Raw genomic sequence first — 26,989 nt, 5'->3', positions numbered from 1 at the left:
TTCTTATACAATAATATCTATTATTTAAAACACAATCCATGAGTTAGGGAAACATTTATGGTGGGTTCATCCTTCTCTCAAAGTCTAAGAGTACAATACAAGATTTGGTTCTTCTGTTCTGTAAAGCCATTTTCTTTGCACTAGGGAGGGACACTATACTTTACTTGTTGATTTAAGATAACTAAATGTGAGGGATGCAAAAGAAAACACTTTTACTATTTTGTGCAAGAGGAACAAAATCCAGCCAACTGTCAAAAAAAAGGACAGAGTGACACACATGTAGCTTATTAGATTTAGGGCATGTATCTGACTTTACTTTACATGCATGCTTTTGAATCACATGTCAAAGTTAATTTCATTATTAGTATAGATGTATATGTAGATTTTACTAAGTAATAACAATAAACACATCCAACTTTTGTTACTGATCATGTTTTTATTAACCAGGAAATCACTGCTCATGGTCCTGCAAACAGTTGTGGATTAATGTTATAAAAAATAGCCCTAGTCATTCTTATTCCTCATATCAACTTCATTTAAGGTGGGTGTAGTGTTTTGTGTCCGTGACTGTGCTGTGCACATTGGAGGAGACACACTCCACTTCAGAGGTGCTACCTGGAAGGGCTGCAGCAGTTGTCACAAGTTGGTGAATTAGTGAAGAGAAATGTGTGATTTTATAAATGAGAACAGAATGTGATTATATGTAGTTCTTATTGGTGTCTTTTATCACTTCCTTCAGCTGGACAGAAGATTCATCAATATCAAGGCTGTACTATTTTGATGATCTCTATTCCACTCTTTTAAATTAATAATTTTTACAAATATTATTCATTGAATACGACTTTAATAGTATCTGTTCTTCACTGTATAAATAAAAGCATAAATATTCTTCACTTCAAAAAATGCAAAAGGATCAACCAGAAAGTGTTCTGGACTTGGAAGGATGTAAATAGGCCTTTACAGTTACAACATATCAAGAGTGTTCTTAAAAATGAAAGAACCTACAACATCAAATTACTATGAAAGTGGTAAATTCAAAAGGACACAATGTTACATCCTGATGAAAATAATTTTGATTTTGAACACCTTTGGTAGACCTGTAACATTGCATCACCATGAAAGTTTTCTCAGCTCTAAATGTTACAAGACCTGTAATATTAGGTAGTCATAAAAGTGTTTTTGGTTCTAAACGATGCAAAAAGACCTGTAATAGTCATGAAAGTGTTCTTGGTTCTAAATGATGTAACAAGACCTATAATGTCAAATAGTCATGAAATTATTTTTGGTTCTAAAATGATGTAACAAGACCTGTAATATCAGATAGTTATGAAAAGGTCATTGCCCTTGAAAGAAGCAGCAGGCTCTTCATTATTATATCTTCATGGAACTTTCCTTGGCTCAGAAAGTTGTAATGGGACTTGTAATGTTATGATTTCATTAAAGTGCTTTTGGATTTAACCCTCTCATCATGAATTCAGTTAAAATGACCAAACACATGACCTCTTTGTACTCATTTCAAGTCTTAACAAAACTTGGTAGTCTTTCAGTTAACATTACAAGTCTTTCACACACAACAAAATCATATTTTTTGAAGTATTTTTAACAAACTACAATAAAGGTTTGTCTGTAAATATATTATGTATTTGTTTTGAGGATGCAGTGTGTAAAGATTAAAAATATTTTTCTCCTCCAAAAAAGTTTCAGTATTCCTTTGTGCAATTTATAAAACCACTTAAATACATTTCAAATGTTTTTCCCAGAAAACTTCATATTTCACCTTTCATTTTCTCTACCCTATCTTAAAACCAGATCAGTCAGTTCGATTAATCTCCTAACCACCATTAAATAAAACTAAATTACCCTCTTTTATTCTTAGAATTGTAACATGAAACTACTTTTGTTTATCTGATGTAGTTTTAAGCTCATAATAGTGCACATACATTTATAATCAAATTTTGTTTTCTTGCACTTTGAACCTTTTCTAGCTACTATCTGTGCCATTATAAGGTTTAAATCACTTGGAGCACATGCAGTTCATTTGGGTGCCTTGTGAAACACTTTTATCATATTATTTATTTTACCTAATTTAGTCTTTACTAACCTAAAAGATCCCTACTTTTATATTTTAGTTACTTTTATAATAATAAATAACAAACAAACATGAAAATCAAGAAATAAAGTATTTACCAAAACTTCTTGTTTCTTGCTGTTGATTGTCAGTGAAACTTAAGCCTGTTTTTTATACTAATGGTAGTAATGCACTAAACAATTATTATTTATTTAAATAATATACTGAAGATCACAGATTAACTATGCGACAAGAGACTTTACAATTTTATCCAAGCTAGTCATTGTGATTCCTGTGGGAACCAAAGTTGTATTATAAGTGAAATTCATGCCAACCTAATCAAAACATAATTTAACACATCAATTGACAAAAGAAAAGCTTGACTTTCTACTATCTACAAGTAATATGTAATTAAATGTAAGAGAGAATTAGTAACAAATTCTGAAAAGGAGGATGTGACAGATGGCAAGGGAGGATCTGATTTTCTATTTGATAGCTCTGTAACCAAATAAAATTGAAAGTAGCAACAATCACAGTTAGTGAGAGATTTGTTTTAGAATTTCGCACAAAGCTACTTGAGGGCTATCTGTGCTAGCCATCCCTAATTTAGCGGTGTAAGACTAGAGGGAAGGCAGCTAGTCATCGTCACCCACTGCCAACTCTTGGGCTACTCTTTTACCAACGAATAGTGGGATTGACTGTCACATTATAACGCCCCCATGGCTGAAAGGGCGAGCATGTTTGGTGCGAATGGGATACGAACCCACGACCCTCAGATTACAGTCGTGACGCCTTAACACGCTTGGCCATGCCGAGCCGTTAGTGAGAGAAACAACAATTTTATAGTAAGTACTTTAAGCTTAATTTTGTACTTTTTCAAGGGGTGGTGGGTAAAACAGAGAAGAGAAGGAAGAATACTTAGGAAAATTCAGGATGTTTTAATATTACCTTGTAGAATTAAGAACTTAAAACTTACATACTATTAAAATATGGATTACTAGTCAAGTTCTTATGTTATAATAATTGTTGTATCATAAACAAAAAGCAGTTTAGTAAAAGTTTGAATGTAAGACACTAAAACTTTGTATCATGTGCAGTAAAGGACACCAGGAGTGAAATAGGGTCGATTTATATGACCAACCATGTGACCTCTTTGTACTTGTTTAAAATCTTTTTAGATTAAATACTTTTAACTTTCAATATAGTGTGTATATCTTCACAAAATATGGCAGTGTTTAATTTTATATTGTAAGTCTTTAACATACAAATATATCATATTTTTAGAAGTATTTCAAATAAAATAAAATAAATATTTGTCCATAAGTATATTGAGTATTTTTTTATTTTTAAAGTCCGTGTGTCAAGTAATTTTCACATCTAAATTAAAAATACTTTTCCTTATCTCAAAGTCTCAACATTCCTTTATTTAATCCCTAAGACTTCCTAAATACATTTGAAACTGTTTCTTTTCACAAAATTTGATAATATATGTATATTATTTCTCTAACCCACTTCAAAATGAGATTGGTAATTACGATTAACTGTGCAACCATAAAAATAAAATAAAATCTGAATTACCTACTTTAATTTCTATAATGACTTCGTATAGTAATATAACAACCCATTTGTTTATCCTAATTAGCTTTAAGTTTGTAACAATATGCATTTATTTATATTTAAATTTAATTGTTTTATTGATTTTTGAGACATGACTTACTACTCTCTGGATGCTTATAAGTTGTAAATAACTCCGGGAATGTGCAGCTCCATTATGCTATTGAATTACATTACCAACGAGCTACTAAAGCTAGTAAAAGCAGCTTACATGTGAGCCTCAAGAAGCATCTTTATTTTATTATACATAAAAAATAACCATGAAAAACAAGAAATAAAATACATCACAAATATTTTTTTGTTTGCTCTCGGTTGTTAAAGAGAGTTAACCCTAATTTTTGTATACTATTTATTCATTGTATTGCAATTAATGAGTTTTATTTAATTAAATACTACTCCAAACAATATAAACTAATAACATGCAAAAAGTATACAAATTCCATTACCCCTCAAAATTTTTCTGGCTTTTTGACTAGAACAATGGTCATTACAAATTAATCCAAGCTAGTCATTAAATTTCTTAGAGGAACATTGTTCATACTCTGAGAGAAACTGACATTTAACTGTTCAGAATAGAATGTTATACAACACGGCATTTGATAGATGAAAACCTTGAGTGTCTGCTGGTTATAGGTAATATATAATTAAATGTATGAGTGAACTACTAATGAATTATGAAAGAAAAGATGTGATGGGTGGGTGTGGCAGAATGGGTCTGATTTTATATTTGATAACTCTGTAACCAAACAACGTTGAGGACTATAATAAAAGTGGTTTACCTGAGCAATGACAATTTTATGGAGAATAGTTTATGTACAATTTCATACTTTTTTAAAGGATGATGACAGGATAGGGAAAATTCTGTATTTTTCAAATATTACCTTATAGAGTTAAGAACTTAAAACTTATATGCTATTAAAATATAGATTATTAGCTAATATTTTATGCTATTCTAATTGGTATAACATAACCATAAAGTTATTTAATAAACATTTTAATGTGTGACACTAAACCCTCGTGTTATGCACTGTAAAAATACCTCAGTGGATAGGGTAAAAGGATGCAATGGGATACATAGCATCATATCCTCATTAAAATGTTTTTTGCTCTGAAAGATGCAGTAGGGTTTATATTATTACATCTTCATGAAATTGTTTGTGGCTCAGAAAAATGTAAGAGGAACTTTGTTCTAAAGGATGCAACAGGACCTGTAAATCAGATCTTTGCGAGTGTATTTGACTCTGAAAGATGTAAAAGGTCCTCTAACATTAATAGAGAGTGAGAGTGCTCTTTACTTTCAAGTATGTGACAAGAATTGTTTACCTCACCATGATTCTGAACAATCATCAGATCAACAGGAAATTGCTCTTTACTATAAAAATTTAATATAATATCTAGCATTAAATTTTTAAGCAATCGTACACTGCTCTAAAGTGCAGATCTGTTATTAATTCATACCAACTATCAGTTAAATGCTCTTTTATTAGATATAAAAAAAATGTTTGTACAGAATTGCTCTATCATAGAAGAAAGAGAGAATATTAAACATTTATCTTATAAAGATATAACAGAATATAATCCTCAAAGGTAAAGTGCACTAGTAGATGTATCATCAATATTATATTTTCATAATGTGTATTACTAAAAGTGTTTTAGTACAAAAAAACATTAATATATTTATGAAAGCTTTAACTGCACCTACAAAAATGTTGATCTTTATTTGTGTCTCTAACACAGATGCTTTGTTTTTGTTTTAAGATATTCACAGAAACTTATTCATTGGCCATCTGCACTAGACACCCACAATTTTTTAACTGACAATTTTGAGGAAAAACAACTAGTTATCAAAATCCACTGCCAACTCTTGTCTGACTACTCAGTATGATTTGGTTGTCATGCTTACAATGCATGCACAGCCTCAAAGTGTAAAGCATGATTTTTATTTCTAGTAATAAATGGTGGACAGGCATATGAAAAAGTCAAGCATATTAACCAGTAATCTAAAGTTGTAAAAAAGAATAACATAAATAAATATGAACTTCATACATACCTGTTTTCAACAACTAAAAGTGGAATATAGTAGCAACTCCTTGTGGGTGAAACTGAAGAAGGGGCAGTAAAGCAGTCATCACCTGGTTAAGAAGGGATCCAAGAGATTGCAATTCCACACTGACACAAAGAAACAAAAGGTTAAATTCTGTATTATATAATTTTTTAATGATTAGTCATACTTTCATATGCCTGAACATGCAACTATGACCAAATCCCTAAAACCATGATATTTTATGAAAACTGAAATTAGGATGCCATATTATAAATATGCTAATAAAAAAACTAAAAACAAAAACATAAACATGTAATGCACATAAACAGCACTTATGAAAACCAGATTTTGAGTGAGAACTGATAACAAAAAATGGACAATTTCTATTTTGGTCCTAAAATATGTTATAGATTCTTAACTTTAACTCTTTCAACATGGGCTCGGTCAATTTGACCAACCATGTGACCTCTTTGTACTCATTTAAAATCTCTTTTGACATAATACTTCTAACCTTAAATAATAGTGTGCATATCTTCCCATAGTTTGGCAGTTTTCAGTTAATGTTATAAGTGTTACACAAACAAGAAAAATATTTTTAGTGAAGTATTTTCAATAAACTAGAGTAAAGATTTGTCAGTGAATATATGGATCACTCCATTTGCAAAGTAATTTTTATGTTGAGATTAAAAATACTTTTCTTAATCTCAAAAATTCCAAATTTCCTTTGTGTCATCCCCAAAACCTTTTATAGACATTTTAAATGTTTGTTTCCAGTAACTATTTACATTTCATCTGTTATTTTCTCTACCCTAACTCAAAATGCGATCAGTCATTTTGGCTGACCTGGTAACTGTAAATAAAAACCTGAAATTTACATATACCTGTTAAGAACAGAATGTAATATATCATTTGACACATAAAAACCTTAATTTCCTATTGTTTATAGGTAGTATGTAGTTAAATGTACAAGAGAACTATTAACATATCTTGAAAGAGAGGGTGTGACAGGTAGGTGTGGTAAAAGGGGTTTTCTATTTATATCTCTGTTATCATGCAAAATTGAAGACAATAAAAAATATGGTTTGCCTGAGCAATAACAATTGTATAGTGAGTAACGAATGTTTAATTTCTTAATTTTTCAAAGAATTGTGAAAAAAATAAAGATGACAAGATACTTAGCAAAAATACATAATGTGTGTCATACTAAGGGAAATTCAGAATTTGAGTTAACATTGTCTTGTAAAAGTAGGAGCTTAAAACGTATACTGTTAAAGCATGGATTATTAGCTAAGCTTATATGCTACATTAATTGGTACAACATAAACAAAAATTAGTTTAATAAAATATTGAATGTAAGACACTAAAACTTTGTGTCATGGTCAGTGAAGAATACATGGGTCAAATGAGTTAATAGTTACTGAAGAGATGAGATAGACAGATGGAATCTTACCTTCACATTATGACAACGAGATAAGTAGACTGATCCTAACCTTCATACATAACTAAAAAAGACAGATTTTTTACATTTAAGATCGCCAGGAAAGTTTACAGATTTCAACCACTACAAATCATTCAACTTCAGTAAATTAACTTCAGACATTGAATATCTTTGTTGATAAAAAGTCAGCTTGTAAGCAGTGTCAAGCCATCCAAAAATAAACAACTGGCTAGCTTAAGCAAAGTGTAACAATATCAACTCAAAATTAATTTGCTTGTCATGGACCTGGACTGTCAATACAATATTCAGTTCTAGACAGATAGAAAAGTCAGTATAGTTTATAAGTTTTTAAAAATTCTTGTATATTGACTAATATTTGCAATAGCTACTATCACAAACCGTAGTTATTGTTTTTGTTGTTGTTTGTATATTAAAATATATTTGTGTTAAGAAAATTGTGTGTATCAATTTTGTTAGCAAATATCATAAATTTGATACATATCAAAATTCAATTAACTTCTAAATTAAAATTTCACATGAGAAATCCTTATAACATCTAGTTAGCTTTATCAAATGTTTCTTAAGAAGAAATATTTTATTTCATGTCCATTAACGAATTTCTACATGGATTCAGTCGATTTGACCAATTTCGTAATCACCATATAAAAATACAAAACCAATATAAATTATGCTTTTTTTTTACTCAAGAATGACTACAGATTACAAAACATAAATGTTTAGACACAACTGCTTAAATCTCATGACATTATACATTTATATAGATTTACTATTTTCATAATATTGACTTTTCAGCCTGTTTGGCTAACAATTCAGAAGTTACAATGCCACAGTGCATGTTTGCTAATGTTAATGTATCCAATAATATAAAACTGACCTTTAGGTTTTACAAAGTGACCTATATCATCTGCATTTTAGTGGACTAGTATTTGGTAAAATACAGTCATATACAATTATTATAAATTGTATATTTATATAGAACATTACTATTTAAAAACAAATTTTCTTAAACTAATTTATCTCAAAATGTAGAGCAGTAAATAACAAAGTAAGCAAACAATTATCAGTTTTAGTTACAACCTATGTCCTCATTGCTGTTTGTCTTAGCTTGCTAAGCCTTCAGAAATGTCCCATGTGGAGGTTATGAAACAAAATTTTCTTTTTGATATTTTATATGTACATTAGAACAATCAAACAGTTATAAATTACTATACTGATAACATAGAATTCCATTATAATTTATCAAGTTTAAAAACTAAACTGTATTTGTATCAAATAAAACAGGAAATCTAGAACAGGCTAAAGACTCAAATTAGCAGCATGAAGGTTTGTTTCGAAAGAAAGAGAGGACACCATCACATTTGAAAATGGCTAGGAAAATCATTAAAAAAATATTCTGAGCTTCTGATTGTTTTTTCAGATCATATATAGAAGTAAATGTATATACAAGACCATTTCTCAAAATGAAAAGATACGATTCAACAAATATTGTTATAGTTTAGAAAATTAAAAGGATAAAAGTGTTTTTTTTTTTATTTCAGCTTATCCATTTGAGTTCCTAGTTGGTACATCTACAGACGTTGTGTTTTTACATCACAAGCATTTAATTTGAACCAGTGCTACATTCAACACAACACAGAACATATAAAATTGAAGTTTTGGTGTATTTGTTTAATACTTACTTTTAAACTACAAAATTAAATACTGTATAATATCAAAATTTGAATTATAATCTACAGTTTGATACCAGAAATAGAGATAAATTCATAAAACTGTATTTCAATAAAATTTTGAATGCAACTTAATAAATGTAATAACATGGCCTTTGACATGTGACCCATCTGAAAAGGGTTAATAAAAGTCATATTATTCCCTGCACAATGCAATGCAATACTGACTAATCACGAGTACACACTCCCAATAGATGTGAAAGATAAGTCTACAAAGATCATAAACACTTAAGACAACAAACCACATCAAATCAAAGTAGACGTTATTAAAGAAATATTTATAAAATATTAGACACAATGAAAGAATATTATTTTCAAAATTGTTTTTAGAGTTTTCTACACTTTTACCATTTTCAAGACCCTATGGAATCAATAAAATTATAAAAAAATGTGTTTAAGTTAAGAAATTTCATTAGATAAGTAGATTAATTAAAAGTTACTTTTCTTGCAATTGCAAAGTAAAGAAAATATACTTATGAACAAAAGTGTTCCAGGCTTGAGTACAAATTTGAGGGAAATCTTCCTCAGTAAAATGAATAGCTATCTTTAGAGTAGCCATCACTTTCATCCTCACTGCAGTAATGTGCTTTGGACCCATTAGCTCCATAATAGAATTTAAACTTCCTAATGCCTAAAATAAATGAGAAAATTAGTTTTAGATATAAAAGTTCTCTTTATGTATTTAATGAATTTTGAGCAGTTGTAAAGTTCTAGATTTTTTGTTTTATGAAAAAAAGTGTCCAGGTTTTAAACATGAAAACTCAAATATATACTACCAAAAATTAAGCACATAAGTGTCATACAGTGACACTGGTAAAACTTCTTACGTTTGTTTAAAATAAACCTGTCCAACAACAGTAATTAAATGAAATTTCTGATGATATAAAGATAGGGATGTTGCAGCTACAGTTTACATTTTAAAACTCGATACACTTAAGAGAAACTGCTACAATCTCTATACAGAATAACAAACATTTCATGTTTGCAAAACTACAAAAAATTCATTGATGTTGTATCACTAAGTTTAATACTAGCAAGTCAGTTCTTTAAAAAACCTTAGAAACCAACAAAATTTCTTAATATTTCATTAATGTCCACAATTAGTTAAACAGGATGGAATACAATTATGTAACTACTCAAAATATTGTCCAATATTTGGATGTGTTGTTCCTACAGGCAAGCTTATCAATCCTTGTATTTAATGTATTTAGAGGTAGGAAATAATTAAATGTAAGCCTAATACTACAATATGAAGCTGATTGGTTCCATATATAAAGCACAAACCATATTCAAGAAACACTTCTATGGGTAAATGGTACATACCAGAGTACTGACCATTAGTGACAAAACATGCACCATACTCTAATTAACTCTAAAAATAACATATCCAAATATCCTACAAAATTAAACTATATTTTCTGTGAATAGATAACTGTGTTCCATTCAGTATTAAGTCTATAATTTTTTTTCCTATGATAAATTCATGGGAGGATAACGATGAAGAAAGAGCTCGTTCTTTTATTGGAGCTAAGATGGTTAACTTCATCACCTTCATCCAGCATGATCAACTCTAGTTCTTATAACGTACAACCTATAGTTACTATTTTGGATGATTACATCAGTTTCAACAATTCTTAGGATAAATGATACATAACTGGAACAGCACCTTACTAACATACAGACTTTTACTTTCAACCATAAGAGCTTTGTCCAACTGTATGAGTCAAATAATGGGATTCACGGTTACTTTCATAACAAACTCACAACTGAAAGCATGAAGAATGTTCAGTAGCATTATATGTCAAACCCTGGACCCTACAAGCTAACCACTGGGCAATGCCAAGCCTGTATTATTCATACAGGGAGTCTTTGCTCTTTCATAAATATTTATTTACATAAATTTCACTTTCATATTTTCAATATGACTTTAAGATTATAAAGTTTTTTTTACTAAATAATGATAACAATAGTTTAACTTAGAAAACCAATCATAAACAAACATTTTTTTATACTAACTAATGATAACAATAGTTTAACTTAGAAAACCAATCATAAACAAACATGTTTTTTTATACTAAATAATGATAACAATAGTTTAACTTAGAAAACCAATAATAAACAAACATGTGATATACATAGAATTTTATGGAACTGATTTTACTTTCTTTTAAGATAAATAAAATAAAATATACAAATGAATCACAAAACTTTCAAGCAATAAATTTAAATTTCCTAATTATCATGTAATAAAACACCTACTAGTTTCTTTTCCTCTAATGGAAAATTTGCATTAAGCAACTGGGAATCAAAGAAAGCAAGAAAACCCAAAAGTCGTGGCTGTAAAATTTGGCCTATGGATTAAAATAAAGCAATCAATTAAAGGTTATAATAACTTTTTACTGATTTAAAAATGAATTTCAATTCCTCTTCACAAAAGTTATAACAAATACCAACTTATTTTATTAATGAAGCTATTTGCTCTGGTTATGTTTCTTACTCTACTTTTAGTTGTGTTGTAAAAATTATACCTGGTACTTATTTCCTACATATACAATATTACAATAATTGCTGTAATATAATGTTTAAGTATATAATTCTTAGGTAAATATACTTCTGACAACTTTAATTTTCATAAAGATTGCGAGCTCACAATTCCCGTAGCTTGTAATTATTAAAATTGCTTTATTTGAAAGCATGTCCATATTACAGTTACGAGAAGTCTGTTTGTGGCCCCTGACTCAAAAAGTTTGTGCACCACTGCTGTAAATACTTTACTCTGAACAATGCTAAACTTATGTTAAGTTAACATATAATTTCCTTGTATAAATACCAGAATTTTTAAAGTCAGATACAAGTAACTGACCAATATGACTCATCAAGAGTAAATAACTGACAAATTTTACTCAGAAACAATCATTTGGAATTTTTCTGGATACTTCAAGTCTCAAGTTTTTGAGAAATATTAATATTCAAGGTGATTCTCAATTCACACTTTATTCAGCCAGCCTTTTAAATTTATTACTTTCCATACATGGCTGCATGCTTTTAATATATTCTGCATAATGTACTGTATTAAAAAAAGTGCAAATATTTTAGTTTATAATGTAAAGATTTAAAACAAAATTGTCATCAAAGTACACTAGATGTGAATTCTCCTAGATGTTTCATTTTTTTAACGTTTTCAAAGATTTAGAAAAGTTTCTTACACACCAAACATTCACAAATACTTTTTTTTAATTTATATTAATTAGATGAAGTTCTAAAACTTAGGTTTCTTTTTAAATATTTAAGTAGTTTTTACTTATTCAATTAGCTCTCAGGAAATTAGAATTTTACTAAAAAGTAAATATATTAAACAAGTGGTTATTACTGATACTTCTTCACTTAATATTAACAATTCCATTTACTTTGAATGGCCATAATGTTTATTTTAACTAACAATTCAACATTAACTGTCCACAAAAAGGAGATACAGGGAAAAATCTCAGTCAAGATGCTACCAAAAGAAATTCCAACTAAACTTATAATAGTTTGATACAGCATGTCAGTTTTTATTTATCTTTATTGAGATATTTGCCCAAAATTTACATTTTACAGCACAGAATCAGATTTTTTATTTGTTGTAGATATGTAATGCAACTTTTTTAAGTATTTCAAATTTCAACTGTAGCCATTACTATATCTTCTGGTTTTGTAATAGGCTTTGTTCCATCATAACTTTCATCTTTCCATGCCAACATTGCAAGTCCACTAAAGACTTGTTCATAGTGAGTGCTGATGTGAAGAAGTAATTCATTATGTATTCTCTGGTAATCACATCTCAACAAGCTGCCTATCTCAATATTAGTCTCAGTCTAAAAATAAGAAATTCTGTTATAATCAAAGTCAGTTTAAATTAGATTTTATTAAATTAATACCATATATCTCACAGAGGTGCAAGTTTTTTACAAAAATCTACTGAAGCGAATCCCATGCTTTCCCATATAATAATACGTGAAAAACAACAACCGAGACTTTAATTCTAAGTATTTAATTAATTGAGTCAAAAATGTAAATAATGTATGGAACTGCAGATATAAAATAACATACAGTATTGAGAGACTACAAACTTTGACCTTCCTTCTCCCATAAACATCTTACTTCTAAACATTGTCATACGAACTAAATTTGCCAAATACCAGTATTATGTTAAAAGTGTATTAGTATTGTTTGTTTTTTAATAAAGTGCTGTATAAATACACAATTATATGGCTAAGTAATAGCAAATATAAGCCAAAGTTGAATGCAAGTAGTACTTACCTGAACATAGGTGAGTGCTTTTTCCATTTCTTCTTTAGAGCAGTGACGAACAAGGTATGAAAATATGTATTTAAAATGGTTCATTAAGAGTTCTTGCTTCTGTATTCTCATCTGTTTGGCCAGTACTTTCAGCAACATTGAAGCTTCAGGAGAAGCTTTAGTAGCAAGTGGAGGCAACATGTAGCGTAAAGTGCTCTATTATTCAAAAAGCAACATGGATGTACAAGTGATTTCTAACAGTGATAACAATGTATATATTTCAGTTTTAAAACTACATATACAGCCTTTCCCATTTTAAACCAAAGACTAACATACATATTTATGTGCTTGTTTTACACTTTCAATAAACAATACATTATAAACATGAGCTACTAAATACTTTGATCTTTACCTATGTAACAGGTAAAAAAATATATGTATTTTAAATATGTATTTAATATAAAATAAAAATAATATATAATATAATATAAAATATGTATTTTAAAGTGATAAGTACTTTTTTATGCTTGAACATACAGAAGCTAAGGTTTCAGTAAATTAAAAGAATTCTAAACTTAATGTACAGTATTGTGAAAAAATAGAACTATTAAACAAATAAAAGTAATAAATTGGTAGCAATTTACTGAATTAAATATTTTATGATTATAATAAACTACAGGGTACTTATTGATTATCCTATTCAAGTATCAGTTGAACAAATGTATTTGTACATAATGTTTACTTTGTGTTAATTAATACAACTTCTAAATTTGAGAATGGAATATCATTAGGCAATGTTTTGAAAATATTCTGAATTGAATCTCACTAAAAAATTGAAAATCTATAATTAATTTCTACCCTTTTTCTCATTATATATTTATTAGTAAAGTCAAAGTTTGATATATGTAATTGAAAGTGAATCGTTAAAAACTTGGAGTAAAAAAAACTAAAAAGAGCCAAAGCAGGAAAGCATGCATTAATTATAAAGAGCATTGTACATACTAGTGAGCAAACAAATTTAGTCTGTCTGAAACACTTTACACATCAGCTACGTTCTGTCAAAAAAATATTAAGAAAACTATAATACACACTGTAAAACAAAATAGTAATGCTGATGAAAAAACAAGAAATGAAAAAATAATGGTAATACACTTGAAAAGGAAAAAAAACTTATTATTAACTAGCCACAGAGCATCTATAACATTAACACTTTTATTTATTTGTGTGGAACTTTTCTCAGAAATTTCTTGAATGACAGCTACAAATTGCATCTCATTGTATGTTGGTTTTTAATTTAGACTAACCTTACCTGTTATTTTGCTTACTCAAACTTTTAATGAAATGACTATGGTATATGATAGCACAATGTCATTGTCACAATTGGACTTCAATTTCAACTTGTGTAAGCTATTTCACACAAACAAAACTTAACCAGTGTGCAATTTCCTAAATGAATGAATATTAAACTAAATACAATTTCCACAAGTATTCTTGACTTATCTAAGTCTAAAATCAGCATACACAGTTTATTCAAAATGACATGCTTATCTCTTCATAAACATGCATTCAAAAGTTTCTACACACTCAACTAAGTTTATCTCCATTACAACTTTACATTTACTTTACTTTGCAATAATTTGACTTTGGTTTGTAAGAGAGATTGATATAGACACCTCTTAGCTACATTTTTTATGAGTTGTTTTTTTTTGCAACTCAAAAAACTCTGTCATATAATAAACTCTGATAACTGTTTCATACTATGTACACTAACATAAATATCATTGTTTTCTTGTTTACTTTATTATACAATGTTATATCTATGTGAGCTTATTTATGTATACAATTTTTTTGAAATTGAACAGAATTTATTTATCTAAACCATAACGCTTGCAAAAGAATTAACTTAAATGAGATGCATGAAAATGATGGAATAAGAAAAATTCAAGCAAAGAGCACAAAAACTACCACAAATGTTTCGGGGATCTTGACTTGTTTTATTCTAAAACTATAAAAACACATGCAGTGGTAAAAATATTCTAAATTTTCAGCAGGACACATGTCCTGCGGGACAGTGAAACTTGCCAGACATTTGAAGTTTAGCAAGACACCTCAAAATTGTCACCAGACATTACCGAAAACAAGAAATCAAGTAGAGACAATTATTATATAAAACAGAATCATTTTATTTATGGCACTGAAACATTATTTCAAAGCAAGTGGCATCAAGCCTTGTATCTATTAAAAATGACACATCAATCAAACTGGTAGATTTAGTCATCCAGCACTAAAACATCAGCTGATGTAGACTCAGTATCTCTTATTGTCTCTACGTGTGTGAGTTTCATGTGGACTCACAAATTGTCTGGTTTTTTTTACTGTCCTTCCACCAAAATTCTACAGACTTGCACAGTAATTCTGTGCTTGCAAGATTACAGGTCTTATTCTAATTTTCTTGTCATCAAGTCATTAAGAGAATCATTTATTAGTTTGGACTGCCAGTCATCCTTAACAACTGCCATCTGGGAAAATCCACGTTCTGGTTCAGCAAATGACACGGAAATCACCTGCATGAGGCATACCAAGGCCAACACTGTTGACCCAGGGAAAGGTTTATCATTGTCAACAGTAATTTGACTTAACATGTGGATTCTGGGTCCACTTAACATGTGGATTTGGCAAGTCTTGTGGCTTTGAGCAGTGTCTCATGTAAGTCAGCTTGGCAAATATCAGCTGCAATGTTGAAACCCTTAGCTTCTAGCAGAGCACCAGAGTGGTCCAATAGTGTCTGAAGTTCATTATGGCCATAAGATGACAATGCTTCCTTGCTTTCAGGCTAGTTGCTTGGTTCAAAAATTTGAAAGGCACCAATAAAATCCTTATCAAATTCTTCAAATCTCTCATTCAGATATGTGACAATTTTACCTATGAAGATGGCAGTTTCTTCAGCCACGGATTGAGCAACTGTCTCTTTTATAGCACTTTTTGAGCCTCTGGCCCTTGCGTGACCACTAATAGCAATCAACTTTCCTCTAAGTAACCACTTGCCAGTTTGTTCACATGTTGTGAGCTCTTTAACAATTTTCTGGGATCTCTCAACATGATTCAGATTGCCCAGCTTCTCTTTGCAAACAGTGAGTTTGTCAGAAACAATGTTCACAGTAGCAGAATTGTCTTGCATTTTGACACTAAGAGATGTCAAAACAGGCAGAACTGCCAAGAGTATGTCCATGTACAGGATGAATTTAAGGCTTGTCAAAGTACTGTATAATCCTGTAGCTTTCTGTCCATGTTCCCCATTTTCATGCAGCTTTACTTGATACAAATGCTCTGCTAAAGCTGGCCAGTTATGAGAAACTTACTCCAGGGTGTGCTCTTTGTAGGCCATCCACCAGGTTCCTGTCCCTTTGTTGGCTTTCTAACAACAATGTTGTTGGCCTTACCAGCTTCTTTGAAACCAGCCCAGTTCTGTGGCAAATTGTCATAAAACTTTCACAGGGTTTCTAAAAAAGGTTTGGATACTATCAAGGTAATGAATATCCTTGATGGTCTTCTTAATTGCAAATTCCAATCTGTGACTAACACAATGGATCCCTATCAAATAAGGCTTTTGCACCTTCAATCTTTTGACAAGTCCTTTATTTGTGCCAAAATTGACAGCTGTCAGGCATACAATTGATTCAAGCCAGTTGGGAAACTTGCCATATATGGACAATGCTGCAAGTACAAAAAATTAGTACCCAATATCAGTTACTTTCTGAAAAAAAAAATAAAAAAAATGTAAATTTGTACTTCCGGAAAATTCAATTGCTCCATTATCTATTACGCTAGTTTTGCTAGGTTAAGCTCCAATTCTGTCAGTGGTAAATACATGGTTCTTCTTGGTTTAAATCAACTGAAAAATGCTTGAGTTTTCACTGTTGTATATTAATAATGGAATGACTATGTAAACTTGAATTAAAATATTGTCCATTTTAATTTTTCTAAATTGGGAATTCAGGACAAATCCAGAAAATCCCCATCCCAGGTAATTAAGAAACCTTTACCTGAACTAAGTGCCTTCTCTACTGACTGCATACACAGGAAGTGGGTTACTAAGTAACAGTCACTGTCTAAGTATCTTACGTAGACTATCTCCTGCTCAATGTTGGCAGTGTCTGTTGAGCCGTCAGCCATAATGCCAAAGAATAATGAGGTGTGCAGACGAGATCTGACATTAATTCTAATTGTTTCTGCAATATACTTTGTAAAGATAACTGCTTGTTTGTCATTGGCATAATGTTCTGTTAAGTTCATACCAAAGTTGTGTTCCTACAGCAACAGAAGCTCTTGAAAATCATTGAATGATTTGGCATTCAAAGCCATATAAAGGGCAGTCCTAAACAGCACAAGCAAACGATCTTTCTTAGTCTGGTTAAGTTTGCTCAATTCTTTCATTATGGGAGTTATATCAGGTGTTTCTTTTGCAGTCTTAGCTTGACAACTTGGACTGTGAGCACTACTGTTTTCATGCTCCTTAACATCACTTGATCTCAGGTTGGAAGATCATGTTATGAAGGTGTTCTTCTGCCTTCCACTACTTTGGTCATATTCCTGACAAATTGAGCAAAACATCAGTCCGGTAGTGTTATTATACTCCAGCCATGGTCAGCCTCTATTCCATTCATCCTGGAAACGACGAGTAGGCTTAGGGCCAATACTAGCAGTAACAGTTTTGCTTTAACACTTGGGCTTGGATCAACAATCTTGGGTTTTTTCACTCGGGGTTCCATAATATTGTATTCTGATTCATTAGTCTTGCTCGTGAAGCCAAACTGAAATAGTTTGTGAGACTTTCCCGTTTTATACTATCAGATGCCATGGTCAGATTGTCGTGAACGTTTGGTAGTGACGTGACTATCCGGGATGGCACGGATAAGGCGATCTAAAAAGCACATTTTGTGAGCATTCACGACCGTTGTTTAAAATTTGTTTGGTTTTATTCTTACATTAAATCTCAAATTTTCCCACTCATTATAGAATATACTTTTAAGCAAAATCTTTGGGCTGTGCATACACAACTTTTGCCTCACTTAGTTTTGAGGGGAGGATGTATTTGTGTCTGATATGTTAGGAATATGACCACCAGTGACTATGTCCAGTGATAGATGGGAAAGTGCCGGTCAAACTTGATTTTTTAAAGGACATGTCCAGCTTTAGATAGAAAATTTTGAACCCTGATATGTGTCTACTTTATCACTTAGAACCTCACATGATAAACTTGTTTCAAGTTGATCATCTCCATAAATATCAAGCACATCTATTAAACTACAAGTTAAATAAAAATAATGATAAAAAGTGTAAACTGAAATCAGTTACTGTTCACACCAACAAAGCTTTTTATAACATAGCTGATTTAAACAAGTTATCAGGTTTGGAATGCTCTAAACCTTTGTTTTCTTGGAATTATTGAAGCTTTTAAAACAGAACAACTTAGTTAACTAAAGCATTTGTTTTCTGTAAGCAGATTTGTAGAGTTACATCCTTGCCTAGTTGGGAGAGATATTTGACATGTCTAAAAAGTATTGATAATGTCTATACATAATTTACCTCCTTATTAACAAAGTGTGGTAATGTTAGAGTAAAATAACGAATATTGGACTAAAATATGTATCTTGACAGAAAATAGAATCACACTTATCTTATTAAAGTCAAATTTTTTTGAGTGGACTTTCTAAACATTACTAGTTTTGTCAAATAACATAGCATTTTTAAACAGCAAATCTTAACTAGTATCATCTTGAATTACTTCAAGAGCATGTTTATTTAAATCTAACACAACATCCTGATTTACACACGTAAGTAATCACATTTCACTTTGAAACACAATGTAAATCAAAAAAGTGTAATCACATTTACAATACAAACCTCTGTTTTCATCTTTTCACAAGCTTTTTCAGTTAACTCACAAATTTTCTTATCAACTGCATTCATTCCTGGAGATTTCCATGAGGAATTTCTGCAAGTATTCTCTTGAAATCTTAATAGAAAAAAATATACACTGAAATTTTCTTATTCATAATTACAAGTACATTAACTCCTTTTGTAAAAATCATTTTGTTCTAATGTAAGAACTAATAATGTCATTATATTAATGAATTTAATATTAAGTTTTCCATAAACATCCGTTAAAACGAAAAAACTCACTTGTAGAAAATTATATATGTAAAAACAGCTGGTTTTTTACATATATATAATTCTCCATAAACAATTTTCTTGTGAAATATGTCATTTCTTTAACTTCTAAAATGCTACAGCTCAAAATGTGATGAAAAGACTGCTACTGTTTCTTAAAGAAGTACATTTTCCAGTTCATGAACCTTTTCATTCAACTACGTTAACCCTTAAATATCTAGGTGCACTGACTCAATACACTTCTGCTGTTTTACTCTACTGCAAAAAAAACACCTTATTTGTTGATATTGTTTAACTTGAACTTTGCACACTTTATGTGGTTTCAATAAAGCTAAGTATTTTATTTTTATGTTATACTTTTATAAATTCAGAGCTTTTGAAATTAAAAACAAATTATTTAAAAATAATTGAAACTCATGCAGATTTTAAATCTCGTTTTCATGTCTTCTTAAATTATTTTATAATTAACCAGAAAGTTTTATTTTATACACATGTAAATGTTTTACCCAATGTCTCTCAACATTTGCCAGAAGAGACAAACATGCATCCTGAGCGATAAAAAAAAAAGCATGGAATAAAAATATCCTTTAGCATATTGGTTTTTCATAACTTTCAGTCATCATAAACAATTGAATCAATGGTCAGTTTTACCAGAATTGGACTTGAAAAAGTACATATATAAAAAAAGTTTTTCACTACACCAAAATTACAAGCAAGCCAATTTTGTTTTTTATCAGAAGGATTCATTTAATATCTTTCAAACTATCTTATATTAGTTTATATTTAACACTTATTTTTGGGGATTTTTTTCCTCCACTCAGTAAGTTACTTAGGTAGATAAAACTAATGCAACAGTCATACTAGCCTTAAAAATGAAATTAAAAAAAGTATTTTAAAATAGCATTTTCAACAAAACAGTTACCTTTTTAAAAAATATCAAAATTGTTCTTTTCCAAAGTAATATTTGTTCATATTAACTAAATTAATATGCAAACAGTACTGTATCAAACAGTGACATATGCCTAATATCTAAGCAAAAAGCACATGTGCATGGTAAATGGAATACTAGATACCTCTTTTTTTTTTTTTTTCATCTACTGTCATTTGCTGCAACAATACTGTGTACACTTATTTACTTCTAGTATTGTTTTATATATTCTAAAGCATATTTATAACAATATAGGAGATTTTAGTGTTGTACTTACAGTTATGCAGTTACTCAAATGCACTGTAGTCAAAAATCAATGGAAAGAAATACAATAATACATCATATTTACTGAAGTAAAAATTTAATATCTGAGATACTCTTCAAGTATCCTAAATTTAAAATCAAATAACATAAAAATTTGAATACAATCAAATCAGCATGTAAAATTAAAGTTTTGGTATTTATAACTTTATCTTACATTAGGGAAAGTATAAAAATACAAGTAGTTGGTCCATTTGTTTATGGAAAACCTACCGGTGTATTCACTACCATTCCTAATTTCAAGCAGCAACTATTGGAAGCTCTCACCACTAACTCTTGGGCTATTCTTTACCAGTAAACATTGGATTGACCATTACATTGTACGTCCCCCAAATATAAAAGCGCAAACATATTTTATGAATGGTTTTAATGCTGTTTCTCACTAACTGTGCTTTAACTGCATGATCAAAACTATAGTCTTTTCAGATAGTATACAACTATTGTGTTTACAAGTAACAAAACTGTTTAACTTCTTCCTGCTAGTTGATGATTTGTTTTTATGATGAATGAGGGTATGATACATGTCAACTTTCTAAAACTTTACTGTGCAACTCTGTAACCAAATTTTCAGTATTTTTCACACAAAAAAGGGACTTCCACATTAATAATGTAGTATTTCACATTAATCAATGTTGACTGTTCAGTCTTAAAGTAACTAAATAAAATTCAAACAATTCAAAACCCAGCCATCTGGTGGGAAGAGAAAAGAGGGTCATACCATCTTCACCTCAATTTCATAAAGAAATCTCCAACACCTCTGATCCATGAACAGACAAATGTGTTTTGTTTTAACACAGTGTGAGAAACTATACAATCAGTCTGGGAATCTGACATCAGGCATCAAAAAGATGCTTGTGTAATGTACATCATATCATATATAATGACAAAATCCACCCCAAGTGCAGGCATACCCTCAAAATAATAAACACTGAAGCATAGCTGATGGGAAAAAACAAACTGTACTGAGCAGCAAGTACTTCCATTAAGACCCACTATACAGGTGGAATAACAAGAGTATAAATGGGAGTTTATGTTGATTAATTCAACTCAAAATCCAAAACCAGACACTATGAACTGACATTCACATTGGGTATGATGATGGATCCTAATCAAAGAAGTGAGATGCAATTTTGACTGCTTGCTCCCAAGTTACATAGTGGAGAATACCTTGTCATCTACATCAGTAGAAATCCACAGCAGAAAAGGCACAGCAGAGATAGTCAGTTTTTTATTTCTACTTAACTCATGCAGTCCATGAGTAAGTATAGTCTAGAATGGACAAACTTATGAAATAAACCTATCAGAAGGATAAAACCTACAAGCATTCCAATGGAACACTATATTTCTAGAGTGTATGTTTCATAGCCATGAAATTATAATGGTTAAATCATCATGTCCTTACACCGTGGCACATACTAGTGTAGGTTCCAATTACTAATGAGCTAGATCCATAAAGAAAAATATGGGAAGATGTCCCTGAAAATAAGAGGTATATATACTAAAAAATAACTTAGCCAGTTACAGTCTCAAAAAACAGTGACAGATGGCAACAAGTGGATTATGGTACCCTGACAAGAAAGAAACAGCTACTTAAAGTAATGAATAAGAAATGAACACATGAGAAGTGGTTGACAGATGAAATACCTCCAATGGACAACAGTTTATACGTGTAGGAAAAAGACAAAGTGCATGATCTGAGTGAAACCACGATAAATAAAAGGCCAACTGATTCACAATTCAACAGATCAGGGAGGAAGGAAAAAAACCCATTGGGAAGGAAATTATAAGAGATGGATTCAATGGAAAACCTTGATGAAGCAACCCAAATCATGTACTGGACTAATAATGTTATCTGGAACCAACTGAGAAGAAATGTGGAAGATGGTAAGAAACAGAAAAGTCGAAAAAACATACTACATGAGACATGAAATGGAGGGAAATAAGATGATCCAGACAAAAGAAACAACTGAAGCAAACCAGCAGAGAAACCCTGATTCTTGCTGCCCAGGAAATCAATTATAGAGATCTGTACCAAAGTGACATGGATGAATAAATATTTTGGGAAGAAGACTGACTGAAGAAGAAAAACTAACATGAGAAACTGGATGTAATCCTGTCTGAACATAATAACAACCAAGACAGAAGAGAGGATTACTTGGGAATTTATAAAACAAATCCAAAAGTCAAGGCAGAAAAATTAGACCAAATCACATGGTGAAAAACTTAAAAATAGAAAATAAGAATGTGTAATGTGTCATACCCTGACATGCAGAAATTGAAAACCCAAATGTGATAAAAGACCCAAGTGATTGAAGTGAGACTGATCAATTTAGTACTTCAAACAGCATCAATCATACAAGACAAATGGATAAAACCCATAGATATGATAGATAAAGGATGAAAAACTGACAATAAAGTTGACAATATCTCAGAATGAAATAAAAAAAACTGAATACAGCATGAAAGATACCCCATATGGTTATAAATGTACAGAAGGATTCCAAAATATAGATCAGTGACAAAAAAGATCTGACTGAAAATCCCTATCAGCAATTGATAAGAAATAAATAGCAGTGTCCTCCCCAAGAAATTCCAAAAAGGAAAGATGCTACATGTGGAGAGAAACAAAGGAAAATGGGAAACCTGCCAACAACAAGGAGGAAAAGGTATATATAAAAAAAAATCCCTAAATATATGTGAAACACCTAAGAAAAAAGGTAAAAGGTAAACATTACTATGGGAGAGTAGATTGGATAAAACAAAACTGAAAAACTAGACAGGGAAGAAATCTAAAGGGCATAAAACCAAGAAGAAAGTCTCTCTGATGGTAAGCTAAGGCAAAAGGAATTAAATCTTATATATGGTGAAGCTTACAAGTGCTCTGTAACCATAGTACCTAAGGTAACTCAAATCAACTGTTATTTGAGATTTCAAATGAGACAAAAATAATTATAAAATAAACAATGCTAGGAAAATGGAATATACTGAAATGGGTTCAGCTGTCATAAAATGAAGGCAAGTGACAACAGAAGCAATTAGGGTGTACCTCATCCCACAGGGACCCACATAAATGAAATAATGGGTAACATATAAAAAGTATGAATTAAACAAAATGAAGGGTAAGAAAATAACAGACATTTGTCAACCATAGACTAATTTTCAGTTTATGAAAATATTAATTTCTACTACAATACTTTACACCTGCTCACTTAATAGCTGGAATCCCATGCTGAAATTGTGAATGGATTGATGCAAAAAGTTACCTAGATGAACAATTTTTGGAAGTTGTCTATAAAGAACCCACAGAGTGTGATAATTAGTGGGTTACTACACTAATTATGTTTCTTTTAGTACTTGCTAATTACAGTATACAACTGATTATTAACACTGCTAGTCATTTCTCCAACTGTTACATCGGTCTTGGTTCTAAAGCATCTGTTTATTTCTGTCATTTCTAAGTCCAGAAACATTTTGGTAAAATTTTTGAGACATGGTCTGAAACTGCCAAAAGAAAGTTAGGTTTCACAGTGAAAGAGGAGACTAGTTATTCAGCTCTGATCACAATATTTTCTGGTTTGATATTAAGTTTTACAAAAAATGGGTTTGGTTTGCTAATTCCAGATGACCTCAAACAATCATTTTGGTGTTTAGTACTGCTGAAATGCTGTTTGATAACACTGTCACATAGATGAGCAATTGTAGATCAAAACACAAACTATACATCTTGCATAATTCATACTCTTTGGGATGATACAATAACACTGAACTTTTTTTTAAACACTTATGCCTGCAGTTTTATTTGCTATAAACATTTCTTTTCTTTGTTGGAATCATTAGGAATGAAACAGAACCACATTTTTCTGCCATTTTCTTCTCAAAAAATCATCAGCACACCCTTGATGCTAACTATTTATGTTCCTTCTTAATAAACTATTTGTAAGACTGAGATGTATAGCTGAAAGAAGTGAATTACTTATCAAAAATTATTAGAATTTAAACTACTACAAAAATTCATACAGGTATAAAATGATAAATAAATCAAAACAATTACATCTAAATCATAAGAATTGGCAGGTCTGAAAGTGGTTAGGATACTTCAGACCATATTTGGAGGTTCAACACCTCTTCAAGAGCAGTGAGCACTGAGCATTTGTCTTTTAGTTAGTGGTAGAAGGAAGGTCCTTACTGTCTTCTATCCCTAAACCTCACACTGGGCACATGTGCACAGAGCAAACCCCAGACCACCTGAAAACATAACATCCAATCAATAGTAGGAAGGAGAAATGCTAATGTGATGAGTAAACTCCAGTCCAAAACTAATGGTGCTAATAAATTTTTTTATGGTCCACAGTGGATGAATGATCCCTACCAACCACATATGTTAGGACTTGTGTTGGCCAGTCTTATGCCAATCCAACACCAGACTGACCAGGAACTAACATCTATACAGCAGTAGAATGAGAAAAATCCAAACAAAGGGGTGAACAGAATGCGGTGAATTTATCAATTTTAAATTCAAGTGACAGTGGGAATTTGTCTTTTCTTATAAGGTAGAAAGAGAGTATTCACCATCTAAACCAACAGAACACTACAGCCCTATTCCCGATTAAGTGAAAGCAATCTCACTCGGAAAGAAAAGCTACTTGATTCACTTCCCTAGTGGCTAGAAACTGGTAAATGGCAAAACTCCTTCAACTGTATGTGAGGGAACAATTCATTAGAATCTGTAGAAATACAACACCTTAAAACTATGAAGAGTAGGTCAGTCCCAACATTGCTTTACTCATGATAGTCCATGACTTGATGCAATCTGTTACAGGTTTTGTGACACACTCCACCTAATCAGTAAGAATTACAGACCCGTAAAGTAATGTGGTGCAGATTTAAAGCTAAGTACCCCCAAATAGGTATCACTTGCTACAGAGCAGAAGCAGGTATGTAAAACGACTACTATAAAGGTAAGAGATAAAAATAGAGTGAGAATTTACCATTTGAAGTCTATGGATGTTATGGAGAATAGCAACAGGTTGCAAGAAATAGCCCAGTGAGGAAAAGATGTTCACATTATGAAGATAATGTATAACCACCATATAAAATAAGTTTCAGATACCAATTTGCATAATCTTCTCTAATGTACAACAGAAGAGAGCAGCCATGAAAAGGGTGACAAGACAGATCTGGTGAGAGAAAACTTGAAAGAAGTGACAAGAATTATTTGTCAATGATGTATAAACCAGATTAATAAGTTGATAAAGCCAACAGGTAAGGGTTACAAACGAGAAACCCTGTATAAAAAAAAAAATGAGTTCCAGGAGATAAAAGACAGAAATAGGAGTAATGGAAAGAAGCAGTGTTGGTAACATAACAACAAAGAGTTTGCATGGGGCAAAAAAAATAATCAGGATCAGATTGGGAACAAAGATGCACACAGATGGAAGTAAAATAGGTGTGAAAGTCCTTACCTCTTCATGCATTGTTATTTCAGTAAAACATTATGAGTGGGATAAAAAGAACATATAAATATCAATAGCAAAGCCAACCAATAACAACTACATGCAAACAGAAGCAAAAAATTAGTCATCAAGAAGAGATGGTGTATCAAATGAGAGGACAAAGGTTAAAATGGAGGAAAGTAAAAGTTATGAAGGTCAATAATGAAATTTCAATCTCATAGGGCAATTAAACAGTAAGGATGAAGGACATGAAAGGAATGAAACAGGAGAAAGTATGGGAGAGAAAACAATGTGGGAGAAATGAGAAAATGAAAAGTATCGGATAATGCTACTCTATAGATTAAATTGTAAAAATGGATGAACCATTGTCCAAGAGCTAAGTAAAAAAAAGCTAGAAGGGTGTGGAACATTCATTTGGAAAAGTCAGAAGTAGTAACATAAACACAAGATAAACTGATAAACTGGCAAAAAGGAAGGGTGAACAGCACAAGAAAGAAGGAAGGCTACCTGTGAAGAGTGTGGCTTTGGCTGGAGGAAAAATGGTTTATTTGTTTTGTATTTCCACTTATTTAAATGAGAGCTATCTGTGCTGAGGAACAATGGAGAAATGATTTTGCCAAAGAAGGGATTGGGAAAGAAAAAGAGGCATGAATGAAAAAGGTTGAAGAGATGAAATCACAACTGTGCTGGCCAGAACAGTGAGTTGAGAAAGACTGACATAGAGGAGTCTGAATAAGAGAGAGAACTCAGAGAAGATGGATAAGCATGCAGGTAAAGACTGAACCCATCTTGACTAAACATATCAAACAGCTGGAGCCAAAAAAATCTGGAAATGGAGACCAAAAGATTGGGAGTTTCATATGGAGGTGAGTGGCCCCTAATAACTGATATAATATGCAAAAGTTAAACTGTCAGAACAGACCATA

At 31.1% G+C, this 26,989-nt stretch overlaps 1 protein-coding gene across 1 annotated transcript in view; it reads right to left on the bottom strand.

The window, feature by feature from the left end:
* Positions 1 to 5,745: 5,745 nt before the first annotated feature.
* Positions 5,746 to 26,989, bottom strand: part of LOC143242268 (uncharacterized) — a 109,521-nt gene continuing 88,277 nt past the window's right edge. The window contains exons 5-8 of the mRNA XM_076485635.1: positions 19,095 to 19,206; positions 13,212 to 13,406; positions 9,386 to 9,543; positions 5,746 to 5,851 (exon numbers count right to left, since the gene is read on the bottom strand). Coding sequence (XP_076341750.1) covers positions 5,746 to 5,851; positions 9,386 to 9,543; positions 13,212 to 13,406; positions 19,095 to 19,206 — 571 coding nt within the window. The remainder of the gene's footprint in view (positions 5,852 to 9,385; positions 9,544 to 13,211; positions 13,407 to 19,094; positions 19,207 to 26,989) is intronic.

The sequence above is a fragment of the Tachypleus tridentatus genome, unplaced genomic scaffold (genome assembly GCF_004210375.1).
Source record: "Tachypleus tridentatus isolate NWPU-2018 unplaced genomic scaffold, ASM421037v1 Hic_cluster_2, whole genome shotgun sequence".
Classification (NCBI taxonomy): Eukaryota; Metazoa; Arthropoda; class Merostomata; order Xiphosura; family Limulidae; genus Tachypleus; species Tachypleus tridentatus.
Note: the sequence above shows the minus strand (reverse complement) of the source record. Positions and strands in the feature narration are given on the sequence as shown.